Here is a 20,236-nt window from a genome sequence, read left to right on the forward strand (position 1 = left end):
TCTCTCTCTCTGTCTCTCTCTCTTCTCTCACTCTCTTTCTCTTTCTCTCTCTCGCTCTCTTTCTCTCTCGCTCTCTTTCTCTCTCTCTCTTCTCTCACTCTCTCTTTCTCTCTCTCTCCCTCTCTCTTTCTCTCTCTCTCTCTTTCTCTCTCTCTCTTCCTCTCCTCTTCTCCTATCTCTCTCTCTCTTCCTCTTCTCTCTCTCTCTTCTCTCACTCTCTCTCTCTTTCTCTCTCACTCTCTCTCTCTTTCTCTCTCGCTCTCTTCTCTTTCTCTCTCTCTCTCTCTCTCTCTCTCTCTTCCTCTCCTCTTCTCCCTCCTCTTCTCTCACTCTCTCTCTCTTTCTCTTTCTCACTCTCTCTCGCTCTCTTTCTCTCTCTCTCTCTTTCTCTCTCTCTCTCTTCTCTCACTCTCTCTTTCTCTCTCTCTCTTCCTCTCCTCTTCTCCCTCTCTCTCTTCCTCTCCTCTTCTCTCTCTCTTCCTCTCTTCTCCCTCTCTCTCTCTCTCTCTCCCTCTCTCTCTTCCTCTCCTCTTCTCTCTCTCTCTCTCTCTTCCTCTCCTCTTCTCCCTCTCTCTCTCTCTCTCTCCCTCTCTCTCTTCCTCTCCTCTTCTCTCTCTCTCTCTCTCTCTCTCTCTCTCTCTCTCTCTCTCTCTCTCTCTCTCACACATGTTTTTATCTTTGGTAAAGCAAGTGAAAATGACTGTAGATTTTAGATTTCACTGTGTGATGAGAAATATGGAAGAGTTTTTTAAACTGGTGGTGTTTCACTGCAGCTGTGTGCTCTGTGGTGGAGGGAGAGCTCGGTTAGTTCTGTTTTTATGTGGGGCAAATAAAAAAAGATCTAAAAAAGGAAAATCTTCTCTCAATGTCTAGTTAAAATAAAAGTGTTTTTAAAAAATCTTTTTTTCTCTGTCTCTCTCTCTCTCTCTCTCTCTCTCTCTCTCTCTCTCTCTCTCTCTCTCTCTCTCTCCAGGTCGTACGGCTGTGTGTTTAAAGCCCACTATAAAGAGACCGGGGAGATCGTGGCCATCAAACAAGTTCCTGTGGAGTCCGACCTCCAGGAGATCATCAAGGAGATCTCCATCATGCAGCAGTGCAACAGGTAACCTGGAAGTGTGTGTGTGTGTGTGTGTGTGTGTGTGTGTGTGTGTGTGTGTGTGTGTGTGTGTGTGTGTGTGTGTGTGTGTGTGTGTGTGTGTGTGTGTGTGTGTGTGTGTGTGTGTGTGTGTGTGTGTGTGTGTGTGTGTGTGTGTGTGTGTGTGTGTGTGTGTGTGTGTGTGTGTGTGTGTGTGTGTGTGTGTGTGTGTGTGTGTGTGTGTGTGTGTGTGTGTGTGTGTGTGTGTCACTTACTTGATTAATTAATCCCAAATAAAAACATGTTGGTAACAGCAGCCTTTAAACAAAGCATTGTAAATGAGTTAAAATATAATAAAGTATATTTTCATCACACTCACATTACTGATTATTTTGTCATTCTAACAAACAAAAACACACACTTCCCTTAAAGTTGTTATTGTTTTTCACAGCAGACATAAAGACTAATCATTACATTCAGTTTTCAAAAAGCTCATGTCCGAAGTATCTTGTTAGCGTTGCTGCCACAGTGGAAACAACAATGAGACATTTGGGGGGGTTTCCCACACTTACCTCCCCCTCTCCTCTAGAGCAAACGGCTTCTGTCATACACATACACCTCTACGGGGAAACACTCACCAGTCTATATTTAGAAATGTATCAAGGAAACGTTTGCTTATGATGAACAATACATGAGTATGTTTGTGAAGCTGCGGCCGAGATCTTGAATATTTGGAGTTTTAATCTTTCAGTTTCACTTTAAAATCTGTTAACATAAAGCTGTGGATGTGTGAACAGGTAGAAGCATGAAAGTAGATTAGACTGTTGTTTTAGTAATTCAAACTTTGAAGCTGTGTAATAAACATTGCATTTAATGTCTCCTGACTTATATTATAGATGATTTTATTACCCTTTATGTACAGCAACTTGACATGTTAAGTGGTCTGAAACAACAAACTTTATTTGATGACACACTGATATTTTGTATTGTGAGTGTGTGTTTTAATATGTGTGTTTAATGTGTGTGTTCAGCCCTCATGTGGTGCGGTACTACGGCAGCTACTTTAAGAACAGCGACCTTTGGATCGTCATGGAGTACTGTGGAGCCGGATCGGTGTCCGACATCATCAGACTACGAAACAAGACGGTGAGGGGACACACACACACACACACACACACACACACACACACACACACACACACACACACACACACACACACACACTGCGGAGATGGCGGAGAGAACGCGCTCCGAGGTGTGGTTAAACTTTACCCGTCTCGATGTGGACAATGCTCGTTACCAAAGGTGCAATTAGAGTTTAGCATGTGAGGGCGGTAACACGAGCAATTTGTCTAAACATTTAACAAAAGTGCTCCACATCCAGACGGAGGAATGCACCGGGTTCCACTGTCTTTCTAGCAGCTCTGTAGCCCCATCCACGAGTAACGTTTCCACGTCAGGTGTTATGTATGCTAGCAGCAACACACGGAGTTAACTCCATTACACAAACATGGGTTAATGATTAGAGGTAACTGAGTTATTTATTTTGTTAAAGTTTCAGCTATTCTGTTTACAGTTCTGTCCTCAGATTATTTAATACCATTTGTTAAAACACTGTTGTTTCTTTTGATGTGAAATAGTATGTATTTAATTTAAATAAAAAGCAATGTTAGTTTTGTTCACAATTTGTTGAGTTAGTTTACCTTATTTTTTTCTCCAAAAGAACCGATAAGAGTACCGTTAAAAAACCGGACCAATAAGCGGTATCGATAAAAGTAGTAGTACCGTTAAAACCTTAACGGTACCCATCCCTATGTACAGTACATGTAAACCTCCTTTCTGTGTGATCGTGCTGCAGATTAACGAGGAGGAGATGGCGGCCATCCTGCAGTCGACTCTGAAGGGTCTGGAGTATCTGCACTTCATGAGGAAGATCCACAGAGACATCAAGGCGGGAAACATCCTGCTGAACAACGAGGGCCAGGCCAAGCTCGCAGACTTCGGGGTCGCTGGACAACTCACAGTGAGTGATTAGAATATATCATCAGTGAAAATAACTGGATGTAGTATTGTGGAAGTCCACGCCTAAAAACAGTATCCTACAGACTTATGGCGCATTTACACTGCAGGCCTCGCTCGGCCTCGCTCGGCTTGGTTAGGCCTTATTTGGCCCGGCTCACTTTAATGCTGCGCTCACATTACAGTTTAGGAACTGGGGTAGTTACTATAGTAACGCAGTGTAGGCGGAGCCGTGACGTCATCTTCAATGAGCGCCCCGGAAAAACAACACAGCCGTTAGCTCTTAGCACTCAGAGCTCACAGCTCTTCATATCTGTTCAGAAACTAGACAAAAGTTAAACAAGTACAAACCACATACTGTCTGTGTCATGGCGAATACAGTCGCTGGTTTATTTGTGTCTGTATAGGCCGTTGTTGTGAGTGTGGACGGTCGGAGCATATATAACGTTAGCTTAGCCAAGCTCCACACATTTTAAAGGTGTTTCTCCTGCCGCCTGTCTGCAGACTTGTCAAGGCATTAATTCATGGTTTTTACTATCCGGTATCAGTATGTTGTTACTTCGGCATCATTTTGAAACGTGTATTACAATTAAATCACGGTCAAATATGTTCATCTTGTTGTAGTTGTAGCCCCCTTGACAGCGATTCTCTCTCTAGGTTAGCATACTCAGCCCGACTCAGCCTGGTTGTTCCTGGCCCTAGAACCACGATTTAGTCGGGCCAGAAAAACTGTGAAAAAGTAGCCCCGGGCCGGAACTAGGCCAAGTGTAAGCGCAACCAAAAACAGGCCCCGCACGGCTCGGCACGCTTAAAGCGAGCTCCGCGCTGTAGTGTGAATGCGCCATTACATAAAAATCCTTGTTTGGCCCAGAATTTCTTTTAAAAATCCTGCTATTATGATTTTAATATATGTTTCCATGATAATGTGAATATTGCTCTTTAATTATAAAAAAACAATATATACTCTCGGGTGCGCCCTCATACCAAAATGCAGATTTCCCCGTAACAGAATAGCAGAATAACAATGAGCTCTGCACAACATCCAGATAACATTTGTACAAAACAACGAGTAACTAGGACTTAAAAGAAGTGTGAACTAATGTGATTGAAGCTGCAATGATAAGTTAATGAATCTATTAGTCAAACAAAACATTTAGCATCAACCTCTGAGTCGTTGAAACGTAGTAATAGCATTGTGTTTAATTAGGCAACGCCGTCAAACAGCGCCTTTTTAACCTGTTAAGCCCGAGAGTCCCCATCTTAACATTTAAAAACCTATTAACCCGATTAACGTGAAGAAACTCAGCTAACTGACGATACGAACCATTTTTACCGAAACAAAACACAAGTCTCATAAGAAGCATCTAAATTACCCCTGAGCGAAAAAATGCTAACACACAGAACTCGCGTTAAAATACCCTTATTACTTATCGTATCTGCACAAACAAGATACCGATTAGCAAGCTAAGATTCCACAGATTCTAGGGGTATAAGTATCATCAGTGAGCGATCAGAACTCGCGGCGAAATCACAACAACAAACAACAACAACAAAAAATGTGCTTTACGGGACCAAATCGGAAAATGAGTCTTACCGTTGCTGTTTTTCTGATCAAAAGTTGTGTTCAATGGCAGCTTCCGGTTCTGGGGCATTCTGTCTGTCACTCATTCACCAATGGGTAATGTTTAGATGGATTTTAGGAACTTCCCCTCGATGCTATTGGCTCTAACGGTTCAAAAGAGGTGTCAATCATCAAAATCAACCGATGGGGGCCAGAGATATGGAAAATCCACCCAAATGACCCCAGAAGTGTTTTTCTTTGCTAAATCTCTCCAAAAAGGTCAAATGTCACTTGTTTTGCATCAATCTTGATACAGGGTACTTATTATATGTTATAGTTTGGATTCCTAAAGCTTTTAGTCTCCGATCCCATCATTCAAGGGTGGTTTTCACTATAAGTAATGTTTATGTTTTGGACGGAAACTATAATTTACATTTTTTTCAATCTGAATTTACTTTAAAATAAAAACATCTATATTGATTCTGACTTTTCTACATCCAACTCACAGGTTTATCATTGCTTTGAAAAAAAAGATTATTAATTTTCCCCTTTTTAGAAGGTCATTTGTTCCGGGAATGTCATTTTCGAGCCTGAGACCTAAAAAACCGGCTCGGGTCTCAACAGGTTAAACTATAAGCACGTTCTCTGTCGTTGTGTTTTCTGGGAGCTCTTTACATCGTCTCCACAGTCAGACAAGTATTTATAATATTGATCTCAGATTTAACGAGCTCTCCTCCTCAGGACACGATGGCCAAGAGGAACACGGTGATCGGGACGCCCTTCTGGATGGCTCCGGAGGTGATCCAGGAGATCGGGTACAACTGTGTGGCGGACATCTGGTCTCTGGGCATCACGGCTCTGGAGATGGCTGAGGGGAAGCCTCCGTACGCTGACATCCATCCCATGAGGGTGAGGAGGGGGGAAAGAGCTTGGGCTTATAAAGGGGAACCATAGATGTGTGTGCAGAGTAAATGAAATATACTGGAGAGGAGCAGCAGTTCCCAACCTGTGGGACCGCGTTGCAAGTGGGTCGCCAAATAATCTGCAAAACATTATGATTTGTGTGGAAATATTTTATTATTAAGATTTAATTTGAACCTCCTTTCCTTTCTCTTTCTTGATCCTCCTTAGCAACGGTCATTACAGTCCTTAGCAACGGTCTGTTCTACTGGATTTACAACGTGTCACATGTTCTGAATCGACCAATCAGAACTTTATTTAGCCTCCGTATTGATTATGGTTGAATGTGGGCCGCGAACAGTTTTTTAGATTCTTAAGTGAGTTGAAAAAGGTTGGGCACCGCTGCTGTAGAGTATTTCTCAGCTTGAGTTACTGAGTTTCTTTTTCCTCTTCAGGCGATCTTCATGATTCCCACCAACCCCCCCCCGACCTGCAGGAACCCCGACCTCTGGTCTCCGGCGTTTAGAGACTTCGTCAGCCAGTGTTTGGTGAAAAACCCCGAAAACAGAGCGACTGCCACACAGCTGTTACAGGTAACACTGAATACAACTCCACCACTGAACCTTAGCTGTGGACGGAGAAGGATTTCAAAGCCAGTATTTGTTCAGAAAACAGTTTCAGTTAAATACCTATCTGTAGAAAGCTTGTTATTTAGGGTACACTGGTGTTCTATCTATAGTAACTTCATATTGGTCTTTAATGTATTTATTAGGGATGTAACGATACCAAAAACTCACGGTAGGATAATATCACGATAACAAGTCCACGGTACGGTATTTATTGCGATATTGAAAAATAAAGTTTAAAATGTTGAGGAAAAATTTATTTTGAAATGTATTTATTTTTTACTTGAACATTTTTTCTTTATTAAATAATAAATCCGATTTGAACAACATTTGAGTAGGATAGTAGTATTTTAAAGTGTCAAAAACAAAGTGACTGTAACGGACAGTAACAAGAACAACCAGTGTCTCTTTACCTACTACTACCAAACAAAGTAAGCATTTTCTTTGTGCCACTGATAAACAAGGACATTTAATAATCAGGCCATGCAATAAAATAAATCAAGTTTCACTTTAGTTTTTCAAGTAACTCAGCTCAAAGTCACAAAGTCACTCACTCAGCATCATCAGACAGGTTTTTAGGAATATGAGCATGTCCACATTTCCAGGTAGAAGCTGGGATGTTCTGGCGTTTACAATATCCCCTGCTGTGGAAAAAACTCTCTCGCTTGGCACTGATGTTGCTGGGACAGCAGTGGTCGCGTTAACCGAATATTTTTTTGAACAATGACGGAAAAATCTGAAAGCAGTCTGTCATTTTGACAGATTAGAACAAACTCGGAACAGCGCCAAAGTTTCCCCGCAGCGAGGCTCTGGTGTTATGCCGTGTTATGCATGCCCTCCAAAAAGGAAATGATATCGTTTCCAAACCGCACTTTGCCGAACAGAGCAATGACATGTCTGCATGCATATCTCGGTGGGCATGCATAACACCGCCCCCCAGGGTATATTCGGTATATCGTTTGATCCCTAGTATTTATTGTAATTGTTTTGCCTTTGAAGAAATGATATATGAAAATGCACCTAACCAGTATATATTATTCTGAATTGTTATTTATTGTCAGTTTATTATTTTAAGAATTAGTGTTTTTTCCGCCTGCATTTATACTTTGATTTATTATTGTTTATTTTCTTCATTTAAAAAAACAGCCTCTGATTTCAAAACGTTCATTTTAATAAATAGGAAGTAAAGAAAAGGAAGGTTTTTATTTGGTTATACTATTAAAGTGTATTGCTTGAGTGAAAGCCTTTCACATGTTCATGTTACTGTTCACAGCTATCACACCTTTGCTTCTTGTATGTGTGATCCAAAGCAACACAAACAATGTCCTTTTCACAGTTAATTGACCCCTCTCTCTTTTTCTCTCTTCCTCCTCCAGCATCCTTTCATCAAGGCAGCGAAGCCCAGCTCCGTCCTGCGAGCGCTGATCACAGACGCCATGGAGATAAAACTGAAGAAGGAGCAGGAGGCGGAGCAGAGGGAGCAGGACGCAGAGGACGACGACAACTCGGTACACACACTATCAGTATTATATCAAAATAAGAACATCAGAAATAACACGTACTCTGTGACAAGATACACAAGAAACCTGAATATGAAAAGATAATCAGACATTTAAACACACACTTTTAGGAGACACACTTAATCTTACATTTATTGGAAGCACAATAAAGATTAGTGCAATATCCAAATATCCATATTTCTTGAAGGCTCAATATGGGAAAATATGTGAATGAAGTATTCAGGAGCTGCACAGAAGTCCCGTCCTACGAACGTTATTCTACAGACTTAATAATGTGTAATATTGTTTTATATAAATCCTCTTCCCATATCACGCCATGATCCCTTTAATGTATTCCCCAATGGTAATGTGAATAATGTGTAAAAAGGGATCAATCTCTAATAATGAAACTCACATCCCGATTGGAAAATAATTAAATGGTTCTAAATGGTGCCCTCTTTAAGAGACCTCTGCCTTTGAGCGGTCTCATTTCCCTCTAATTATGACACTCGTTTTCTCTTCTACATCAACATGTGTCCCCTCTTCTTCATGTCTCTTCTTCATCAACATGTGTCCCCTCTTCTTCATGTCTCTTCTACATCAACATGTGTCCCCTCTTCTCCATGTCTCTTCTACATCAACATGTGTCCCCTCTTCTTCATGTCTCTTCTACATCAACATGTGTCCCCTCTTCTTCATGTCTCTTCTACATCAACATGTGTCCCCTCTTCTTCATGTCTCTTCTACATCAACATGTGTCCCCTCTTCTTCATGTCTCTTCTACATCAACATGTGTCCCCTCTTCTTCATGTCTCTTATTCATCAACATGTGTCCCCTCTTCTTCATGTCTCTTCTATATCAACATGTGTCCCCTCTTCTTCATGTCTCTTCTACATCAACATGTGTCCCCTCTGTGGAAAGAGACTCTGAAAGTTTCAGGAACAAAGATTCTCTCTCTTTTTGATCCATTTCTATAAAAACCTGTCTGAAAATGAGCTGATCAGATTTTGGCCACTTTATGATGTCATAACGATGTGTTGTCTTGTGTAACCATTAGCCAATCAGCAACCAAGGTAACCCCCCCCCCCCCTTATCACCTGAATCTCCTCCTAGAGCACCATTGAGTTCTTTGTAACCAAATCTCTCTCAGAGGGGCGTGGGGAGGGGCTCCTTATTTTCATCTAAAGTAACAGACAGAGAATCAGCACTTTGGAAACAGGGCTGAAACAGAGGGGATTATGGGTAATGCTGCAATGATCTGTTTGGTGTTTTAGCCAATCATTGATGAAAAACAGCACACTAGGGGACCTTTAAGAGACCTCCCCCTCTGATCTGTGTTATTCCCCGCTGTCTCTCAGGATGAGGACGAGGTGGATCAGGGCACGATGGTTCGAGCGGGAACCGGCGACTCCGGAACGATCCGAGCTGCAGGGTCTCTCAGCGGGACGGCCCGAACGATGATCTCTCATCACGACGAAGACACCATGCAGTCGCAGCTCGGCACCATGGTCATCAACTCTGACGATGAGGACGATGAAGAGGCCGGCACCATGAAGAGTAAGATACTTTTTAACTTTCGTATAAAGTCTGCCAGTCAAGAATGATCAGTTTTGGAAGAAGTGAGACTGACTGCTCACTTCATTCAAATATCATCGAAATTGGAATATGGACTGGTGCAGTATTCGTAGGAAGCACAACATTTGTTAAAAGCTCAATATGTATTAAAATACCCAGCGCACAATTTGGTATTCTAAAAATCCTTGTTTGGGACAAATTATCGTAAAAAATCACACTCTGGTAATTTTAAAATGTATTTCTTCAATTTTACTAAGAAAACTGTTGCAGAAATTATAATTCGCTCCTTTATCGTAATCACAACATCAGATTGAAATAGTTTGAATTCAAAGATGGCAAATGTGGAGCTTATTTGAACTGCTTTATAAACTACTGGGCAGTTAAATACAACTTTGAAACTACAAATAAACAAAAGATCTTGAAATCCTGTCGTAGAGTAAAACATTAAATCACATGCAACTCATGATAAGCACTTTATTACTGTACCTAGTTCCTTTCCACCACTGGTAATACACCCTCTACAGATGTGCTGTGATATAACGCTCAGATAAAGGTCATCATGAAGAGGAATAGGCTCTCAGTTTACTGTAAAGAGAGTAAGAGGAACAGCCTGATGAGGAACAGAAGTGTGGACACAGGCTGTCAATACATCTGGCTTTAATGATTAACCAAAACTCATTATTACAAATCAATGGTCTTATAATTAGAAGTGTTTATGACATGCTGTAGTTGGTGAGCGCTGTAGCTCTTCGCCAATGAAATATGAGTGAGTTGAAATGTGTGTTTTTGTTTAGTATCAGTGATGGCACCAGTGTGACATTTAAAGGTCCTTACACGTCAATCCCATTTTCGGCATCGATAGATGTCAGGCCGTCGATTAGCGTCGTGTCGCCCTACTCAGATTGGTGTGTCCCGCACCGTCGTGTCTTTTCGGCCGTGCCGACACCTTCCACCGCCGATTCGACTGTCATCCAAAGAAATCACTCTGATTGGCTGTTCAGCTAGCGAATCAGTGCATGAGAAGCGGAACGGAAGTGAGGGACCCAAACAAACTATTAAGAAGGCAAATCTGAGATTTCCTTGAACTCCAGCTCTCGACACAGGTTGGGGAAAGCCCCGTGAGCTTCTCGCTGTAGAGGGAAAATGGAACGCACACTATTTGTTGTTTGTTTATATCACGCAGTCTGTCTTCCAGTCTGTTGCCTCTTTTGAATGACGAATACACACTACCGCCACCTGCTGGTAAGGAGAGTTATTGCCACTCACGCATGCGCAGTTCGTACGTGCTTCTTGGCCGTCGGCTGAAGTCTTTGCCGTGTGTTCCAGTGCGACACATGGCCAAGACGCAGGAGACGTGAGGCGACACTACAGTCGGGTCCGTCGGGACGTGTTCTTAGGTGTCAGTTTGGTTTGTAGGTCCCTTAACGTGCTGATGCTTCATCAGATCCCCCACATTGTAGCTGATTTTCAACATATAACAAAGCGCAGTTTCCCTTTTATCCACTAGAGGACGCTGTGTGACCATCACTGACAACGTGTGTGTGTGTGTGTGTGTGTGTGTGTGTGTGTGTGTGTGTGTGTGTGTGTGTGTGTGTGTGTGTGTGTGTGTGTGTGTGTGTGTGTGTGTGTGTGTGTGTGTGTGTGTGTGTGTGTGTGTGTGTGTGTGTGTGTGTGTGTGTGTGTGTGTGTGTGTGTGTGTGTGTGTGTGTGTGTGTGTGTGTGTGTGTGTGTGTGTGTGTGTGTGTGTGTGTGTGTGTGTGTGTGTGTGTGTGTGTGTGTGTCATTGCCTTTTGTTTAGTAGCAAACATTGGTTTTCAGGATGGTAACGGATCTGTAAATCAGTGTCATCACTTCCTGTTTTTAGCACCAAAGCTGTGATTTGTGGGAAGTTGTTTCTGGCTTTGTAATCAGCTCTCCTATTTGTTGGTCTTTGAGGTGAGTTGTTTAGAGCTTGAGAGAGATGTTCCTCCTCCCTGATGGGACTCACAGGATTCCTCTCAGAGACACTGATGCACTTTAGGTGATCAGCTCACTAAGTACTACATTGACCACCAGGAAGTACCCTAAACATCTCCAACAATGGTCCATACAGATTGTTTACTGAAGTATATAGAAGAGTTCACCTCACTTCAAAACACAAAGGGGAACTTGTGATGGTAACATCATTCATAAACCTCTCCAGGCTGTTTACACATTGCAGTCTTTTATATTGCTCTGGTTCAGGTGGTGTATTTCAAAGCACTTGGTAAATAATAAGAACAAATAATATGACAAGCTAAGAATGGATTTTTGACAGATATCAGAAGAGATGAGCCTGAACTCGGGCTCAGCTCAGGTCTAATTTAATTTAAGATAAAACTGAGTTAATCCTGGGGGAAATGGCTGCTGTGGTTGCAATACGAAGTAGGAAAGTAGATATACTAAGAGGGTGGACATATAAACTAAGATTCCATATTCATATAACCTGTATTATATTTACATTACATGTCACTTGTTAGAGGCTTTTATACTAAGCAACGTACATACATGCAGCACTGTGGGCCATCTCCACAGTGCTGCATGTATTGCAATATCAGGATATCAGCATAGGTAAAAACTAGGGCTGTGAAGTTAACGCGTAAAAATTAACGCCACTAATTATTTTAACGCGATTAACGCATGTGCATTTTTTGTCCTCGGCCGCCCCGTAGTTTCAGAGGGCATCGAGTTTAAAATACCATCTATACAATCCAAGCACACTGCTGATGCCGACAGCAGCGTCTACGAGCAGCAAACCTTCAACAAAGATCGCTAAAGCTACAGCTTGCAGGCCAATTAACATTGTGGAGGACGAGGGGCTGCGTGATATAATTCAGGTCGCATCCAACGACTGCACTTATGAATCGCCTTCCAGAGCCACCACTGTGTCGAAGATACACAACTTGTAGGAAGTCCAAAAAGCGAAAGTAGAGGAGGATTTAAGAAAGACTCACCGGAGACTATTGGACTTCACTCAGTAAGGACAGTGACCTCGGGGTCACAGCGCATTGTTCTGACCCACAGTGGGAACTTCAGTCTCATGCTTTGACAGTTATGAAAACAGAGGAGCGGCATTTTGCCACTACGCACGCACGCACGCACGCACGCACGCACGCACACACGCACACACGCACACGCACACACACACACAGTATTATTGTATGAGAGAGGTTCCAGGTTGAATTGAGGTGAATATTTGTAATGTTCGGAGGTTGTTGTGTTTAATATTCATGAGAATATTTTCCATTGATCAAATGATAATAAGCAAACATTTGCATAAAGCATATTTGTCCACTCATATGTTGATAAGAGTATTAAAAACTTGAAAAATATCCCTCTAAGGTACATTTAGAACAGATAAAAAAATGTGCGATTAATTTGCGATTAATCACGATTAACTATTTTAATCGACTGACAGCCCTAGTAAAAACACTAAGCAATATAGGTTTGTGTCAAATGTCATGTGTTTGAAACTAAATCACAGCAATGAAGAAGACATACTTTATGCTCCTCAAAGTGTTGGGTTCATAATTAGCTCTTTTGAAAGACTTACGGCAATATTTATCAATTCTTTAGTGGGTTTTGATGGTTTAATTTTGCACAATATATGTTTAAGAAAGTGGCTTTAATATCAAAGTTACTGCAAGAAACATCAGACATAATAGCATATCATTATAATGCTCAGAGCCTTCACCAAAACACCATTTCTATTACAGATTTATAACTAGGAAAACTGGACTCGAGTTCTGAGCTGCACATTATTAATCGTCCAGCCGTCACATACGTTTCCGTGGAATCTACTGTTGATCCCTTTCCTTTAAAAAGTACATGTATGTGGTCATTTAAGAAACAGTAATACATTGAATACGTTACCCTCTCCTGGTGTCATCTATTAAGGGATATCAGAGCGTTGTGGTTGCAGTGTGGGAGTGGTGAGCGTTGGATGTATTGGGTGATGTTGGAAAGGATGAGCCAAGACGTGTGTGTGTGTGTTATCTTTATCTGGCTCCTGTTATGCCACTGTGGATGTATGTCGCAATATTACAACTCCTACACCACATGTAGTGAGCTTTATGTTTTAAGCCAGGTGTATCATGTTGCATTAGACTGACAGGAGCACAGGAAACTTAAAGGTCTCATGTCATGGCCATTTCTACTGGTCATAATTCCATTGTTGAGGTCTACTAGAATAGATTTACATTGTTCAATGTTCCAAACTCACATTGGTTTCTCATACAGCATCTCTGTATAGTATGTGTATTCACTCTCTCTGTCCTACACGGCTTGTTGGAGCTCCTCCCCCCCCTCCCTGTGAGCCCACTGTGCTCTGATTGGTCAGCTTGCCCACTCTGGTCTGATGAGTCAACCACCGTTACAGCGGAACATCAGTGATTATGTGTTACAATGGCGTTTGTTGGCAACCAGAAAATGACAAACAGATGAGAATGCTGCGTGGGGTCTGGTTGCCGTTTTGGCGGGACGTTGGGGGGCTCACTGCAGTGAGGAGGCTGACTGGTGAGGTGTCCTGGTTGCTGCGTGGGGTCGATGAGACAGCAAAACCCAGCCTGAAACCAGCCCGAGCACACGCACAGACTCACAGCCTCGCCGCGTCTCAGGCTTAGAAGTCGGCGGAGCTGCAGCTGAGAAAAGATTGAGTGTGTGTGTGAGGAACTTAACGGCTCCGCGGACTGGTCCATTTGGAGCAATTGGTCCATTTGGTGGTCGTGACGTCACTTGGTTCCCGGAAGAAACAAATGGAAAAAGATAAATCTCCCTACGAGGCGTTCTGGGGCAGCATAGACAGGTCTTCTCTGTGTTAGAGTTTTACTCCCTACAGGGTGTACTTTGAGGGTTTTGACTCTACAGACCGTTTACATGCAGAAAAACCTTCATAACACACAAGGGGACGGGTAATAACAGGAAAAGCATACCATGGGACCTTTAAGGTGGTGAGTGAGGACATTTCCCATCATGCATTGCCCTCCAACAACAGTGTATTAGGAACGGGTTAATTGGCTAGATGGATATATAGATAGATAAAAACTGCAAAAGTCAAGAATCATCATGAATAGGGAATTGAGAAATGGACAGTAAAAAAATGTGTCCTATTTTTAATCCATCCATTTACCCCGACCAAAGCACAGTGACTACTTATAGATTCCACACACACACACACACACACACACACACACACACACACACACACACACACACACACACACACACACACACACACACACACACACACACACACACACACACACACACACACACACACACACACACACACACACACACACACACACACACACACACACACACACACACACACACACACACTCCTGTCTGATGTCTTTATATTGAGTTAGTATAGATCTCCTCTGCTGCAGTTCAAACCGCATTAACACAGGAACATTTAGACTTTATAATCACATCAGGACCCCGATATCCTGCAGTGTGTGTGTTTTAATGTGTGTGTGTGTGTCTGTGTCTTTGAATGCCTGTGTGTGTGTCCAAACTAATGGCCTCAGTGTGACGCTGAAGGGCCCGCCAGGATCAGATATCGATCCTGGTCCTGAATTATAAAAAGCCTTTTAATTTACACTGATTAGCCTCTGTGAGTAGAATCCACGTTCACTCTCATTCCTCTCTGACTGAAAGACACAGATTGGTGTACTTTTACTACGTAGAAGACTTGGAATATGTGACTTTCCATGAGGTCCATCAAGCTGCAGTGACATTAGAGTCGGGCTAGTAAATATATCTGTCTTTGGATTTTGGGGTACGTTCGTCATGTCCACTCCCTCTCTTTGTTTAATTGCTTCGGGTCATTTTTTTCGTACAAATCACCAAGCAGTGTTAGTCCAAGTAAACGTCGCTCAAGAAACAGGACACTACCAAGGAGGTAAAGGCCATATCAACATGAAAAGGTGACACAAGTAGGATCATAAATTGTCTTATGAAAGGAAATGGTCAAAGTACGTATCCCACCTATAAGTAATACATCGATATACCATGAGGACGCAAGGCTTTGAAATAAAGATACTCAAAGTGTCTTGAACCTGGACCTTAATTGCCTTAACGTCGTGTCACGTGACTTGAATTTTGAATTGAGCCGTCCCTTAAGTTATAAATACTATCTCTTTACGTATTAGTGATGGGAATTCCGGATCATTCGGCTCGGCTCACTAAACGAAGCCTCAGTTTCGCCGCTGCGAGGTTCCGGCGCTCGCAGCGAGGATCCGGCGCTCGCAGCGAGGATCCGGCGCTCGCAGTTCACGCGCATGCTCCACTAGCACCCCCCCCGCGTCAAGGCTCGCTGGCAGTACACTTTCCGTCATAGGAACACGCTTTGCTGGGTGCGAAAAGAATCCCACCAGACTCCTTTGCCCCTCCAACAGAAGGATGTCCTTGCCCTTTTTCCTTTTCGTCATTTCAAGCGATAAAAACTCAATCTTCTCTCGAATTATTATTTTTTTTGGACGCCCTCGGCTCGAGTTCAGGGCGTCCCGAGCTGAATAAGGACGTCAAATGACGGCACGACGCCCCCCTGGCGGAAACGCTGCCTACCAAGCTCACATTCTAAGCACTTATATGCTAATAAAGGACTGGCTTATCTAAAGCCAGTTGAGTAGCACTTGAAATGTTTGGCTCTATGAAACCTGATGTACTTATATGATTCTACTTATACTTATAAATGTAATGTAATGTAAGTCTGCAGATTAATTCAGATATTTTTACATATTTTGACCAACTATTCCGCTTAAGGATATTTAAATATTGCACTAGTCATAACAATTCGATTAATTGTGCAGCAGTAACGGGTATTTTACAGGTTCTATTATCTAACACACTGCCTGTCCACCTCAGCACTAGGGTTGCCAGAAACTGACCATGATCAAAATCGATTATTCGGCAGCCCTGGCGAATAATAATCGATTATTCGACCGACCAACCCCCCCCCCCCCCCCCCCCTCTGCGGGAGAGAAAAAAAAAAAAAACTCAGACAAAAGGAATTCCGTTGTTTGTGTCATTTAACTTCCTTTGGACTTGTAAGTTCGAAGTAGTTCCACGAGGAGGAACTCTTTTTACCTGCCGCTTTGTTCATCTTTAGTCGCACGTGTGAGGGAGAGGGGGGGTGGGGGCGGGGTCGGTGTGTAGCGTGCTGCAGCAGCAGTCTGCTCTGCACGCAGGCTTCCTCCAAGTTGACAGTAAAACAAACTGGTGGTGTGACCAATGGCCATTTACAATTATTAATACTATTACTATTATTAGCATTAGTCTATATTTTGGTCGAAACTAAGCCAGAAAAAAACAAAAACATAAATAATAATAAAAAATATATAAATAAAATCGATTTTTAAAAATAATATTCGATTATGGAGACTGTAACGAATATTCAAATAATCGAATAATCCCTGGCATCCCTGCTCAGCACCATTATGCTCTCCCTTCATCTCCACCCTGAATTCCAGCTCCTACCTTCTGGTAGAAGATTCAGGGTTCCCAAGAGCAGGCTGAACCGCTAAGCACTCATTCCTACCTATGTCCATTAAGCTTCTTAACATCCACATGAAATGAAATGTAGTCAAATGTACTTTTTAAATGTTGGCCATGAGGGATGTGCAATAGGTCGCCATTGTCAGTAGGTGCGTCTGTGTATTGTGTTTGTTCAAACGGTGTATGACTGATGATATGTGTGTGTCTCTTAATGTCTACTATGTTTGTATATGTACATGTATGCGGAACTGCTGGACGGAGACCAGAACAAATTTCATTACGGGGACAATAAAGTATATCGTATCGCATCGTAATACAAGATCTTGGTGGAAAATGAATGCAACTTTTGACAGAAATACATTTTTTAACATTTCAGCAACTTATTGAAACGAGGCCATGGCGACTGCGGGCCGTTCTCAAAGCTTAAGGCGGTCCAACAAAATATTGTGTGTGTGTGCGACTTTATTTTTTGAACGGGCAGTGTATATTTCTGCTCAGTGATTCTATTGTAAGCATTTTAGTCTAAACTGAGCTGAATACCAAAAGGTTGAAAACTCGGCGAAATTCTCCTTTTTCACAAAGTTTTCTCAGATCTCTGCAGGATATTTTAAAGTAAAATAGATGAACTGTCTGTCTCCAGACTTGTATAGCAGCTAAGCTCGTGGTATATTTAAAGGCTTTTATTTAAACATGTAGTTAGTTTTACTGCCTGGCCGTCTCCCGACACACAGACATAAAACAAGACTTTCCATTTGTTCTTTAAGATGCAATTAGAGGGAACCATTATGTTGACTTTAATTACTTATTTAAATGTTTCCCTCCTCTGAGCCTTAGCAATGTCCTCTCATCTTTAAATGATTTCCTCTGAGCGCTGTCTCCATCTTCTTATAGACTTACCTAAAGGAACAAACAGTGATGTGAACCTTGCATACACTCAACATAAATAGTATATATTTGTTACTATTACTCGGGGTCTAGTAAAAACAGATTTAGCTGTCTCTACCCGCTCACAACCCCTCATTTTGTTTTGGAGCAGATGGCAGTCCTCTCTCCTTTTGGCTTTCACTTTGAGTTCAAACTTTGCAAAACCTTTTACTTTAGTTTTATGTTGAGCCGTCTTTAGAGGCACTTATGTGGGATGAATAAAACATCCGCACTGCTGGAGTTAGAGACTTTATCTCTAATGATGCCACTGAGCTGAATCCCACCGAAACTAAATGTCTCACTCGGGGAAGCTTCGTTATCGACAGGGAAACTTCCAGCTAGAAAACTAACCCTAACATTTAGACTTTGTAATTCAAAGTAAACATCCCCATGGTGATAAGACATCGGATCTGGTGGAGGAACACAATAAAGAGTTGATAGGGACAAAAGATAATGACCAAAACACAGCTTGTATTACTACTTTTTATCATATATTTATTTGTTAGTTTTCTGTTACTAGAGTCGGACAACCTTTCTAAACCTTTTAATATCTATGTAGTAAAACTGGAACTACCCATTATCTTCGTTATACAATATGAAGATACTTTTTTATAGATAAGCAAAAAAGAATTCTCAAAGTTTGAGGTGTTGTCTTTAAATGTCTTGGTTTTCATTCCGAAAAATATGAGATTTAAGAGGCTTTTTTGGGGGTGACCAATCACAACAGAGCCGGCCAACTAACCAATCAGAGCAGACTGGGCTCTGGTTTCAGACAGAGGGTGAAAAGAGGTGCTGCAGCACAGGTAGTATGAGAACAATAAAGAGCTTTTTCAACATTAAAGCATGGAGACATGTCACAGTAGAGACCCTACATACTGATATACACCTGAACATCAGCAGGAGAGGACTCTTTAAAGTAAAGACACTACATACTGATATACACCTGAACATCAGCAGGAGAGGACTCTTTAAAGTAGAGACACTACATACTGATATACACCTGAACATCAGCAGGAGAGGACTCTTTAAAGTAAAGACACTACATACTGATATACACCTGAACATCAACAGGAGAGGACTCTTTAAAGTAGAGACACTACATACTGATATACACCTGAACATCAGCAGGAGAGGACTCTTTAAAGTAGAGACACTACATACTGATATACACCTGAACATCAGCAGGAGAGGACTCTTTAAAGTAGAGACACTACATACTGATATACACCTGAACATCAGCAGGAGAGGACTCTTTAAAGTAGAGACACTACATACTGATATACACCTGCACATCAGCAGGAGAGGACTCTTTAAAGTAGAGACACTACATACTGATATACACCTGAACATCAGCAGGAGAGGACTCTTTAAAGTAGAGACACTACATACTGATATACACCTGAACATCAGCAGGAGAGGACTCTTTAAAGTAGAGACACTACATACTGATATACACCTGAACATCAGCAGGAGAGGACTCTTTAAAGTAGAGACACTACATACTGATATACACCTGCACATCAGCAGGAGAGGACTCTTTAAAGTAGAGACACTACATACTGATATACACCTGAACATCAGCAGGAGAGGACTCTTTAAAGTAGAGACACTACATACTGATATACACCTGAACATCAGCAGGAGAGGACTCTTTAAAGTAGAGACACTACATACTGATATACACCTGAACATCAGCAGGAGAGGACTCTTTAAAGTAGAGACACTACATACTGATATACACCTGCACATCAGCAGGAGAGGACTCTTTAAAGTAGAGACACTACACACTGATATACACCTGAAAAGGAGCAGAATAATATTATGATATGAAACAGAAAATAAGCGTTTCCTCATCTGCTGTCAGAATGTGGAAAAAGGCCTAAAGGAGAAAAGTGATTTCATTATAAAAAGGGCGACTGGGTGCGGGCGGGGACTCAGCCGATAAATCAATAAACACATCAGAATGAACCTTGTGACTTTTGAAGTTTCTTCGAGCTCCTCAACTTTTTCTCGTTCTCTATGAATCAGAAAAATCAGATTATTCTGCTGTACATTTTAGATAGTCAAAGTATATATCATTATTAATCAAAAGGTATGTGTCTCCGTTATAGAGAGATGGGATTCTGACTAAATGTTAATTTTGTATTTGAGTATCTGCTCAAACGTTTGACTTACTTTAAGTGGTGGGTGTTCATTAAACATTTAAGCTCGGCTATACTAAAGACCATGTCCGGTCAAATAGATCAAGTGCTTCTTTATGTCAAATTACTCAAAAGTTAAAGTACTTGACTCCTTACGGTTTCAGGATGGAGTTTAAAGTAAAAAGCCATGTTTCAAACCTTCACATCCTGCATAAGCACATTTAAATACTTACCAGCCCACTCATGTTGTGGCTATGAAGTTTTAAGAAGAAGCTGGATCGACATGTTGAAGTTACTGATCAGACATTTTAGCTGAGATAAAAGTAAGAAAACTGCTTATTTGTTCTAACTTAATATAATTACCTATGGACGAAACGGTTTCTTACCGGGCACATTT

The 20,236-nt window shown here is 41.7% G+C and overlaps 1 protein-coding gene across 1 annotated transcript in view; it reads left to right on the top strand.

Annotated features, from left to right (window-relative positions):
• The window catches only part of LOC307039521 (serine/threonine-protein kinase 3/4-like), a 44,751-nt gene that overhangs the window by 8,050 nt on the left and 16,465 nt on the right, over positions 1-20,236 (top strand). Inside the window, exons 3-9 of the mRNA XM_079681645.1 lie at positions 974-1,102; positions 2,107-2,221; positions 2,934-3,098; positions 5,397-5,564; positions 6,011-6,148; positions 7,558-7,689; positions 9,040-9,238. Coding sequence (XP_079537771.1) covers positions 974-1,102; positions 2,107-2,221; positions 2,934-3,098; positions 5,397-5,564; positions 6,011-6,148; positions 7,558-7,689; positions 9,040-9,238 — 1,046 coding nt within the window. The remainder of the gene's footprint in view (positions 1-973; positions 1,103-2,106; positions 2,222-2,933; positions 3,099-5,396; positions 5,565-6,010; positions 6,149-7,557; positions 7,690-9,039; positions 9,239-20,236) is intronic.

The sequence above is a fragment of the Notothenia rossii genome (assembly GCF_949606895.1).
Source record: "Notothenia rossii genome assembly, chromosome: 5".
NCBI lineage: Eukaryota > Metazoa > Chordata > Actinopteri > Perciformes > Nototheniidae > Notothenia > Notothenia rossii.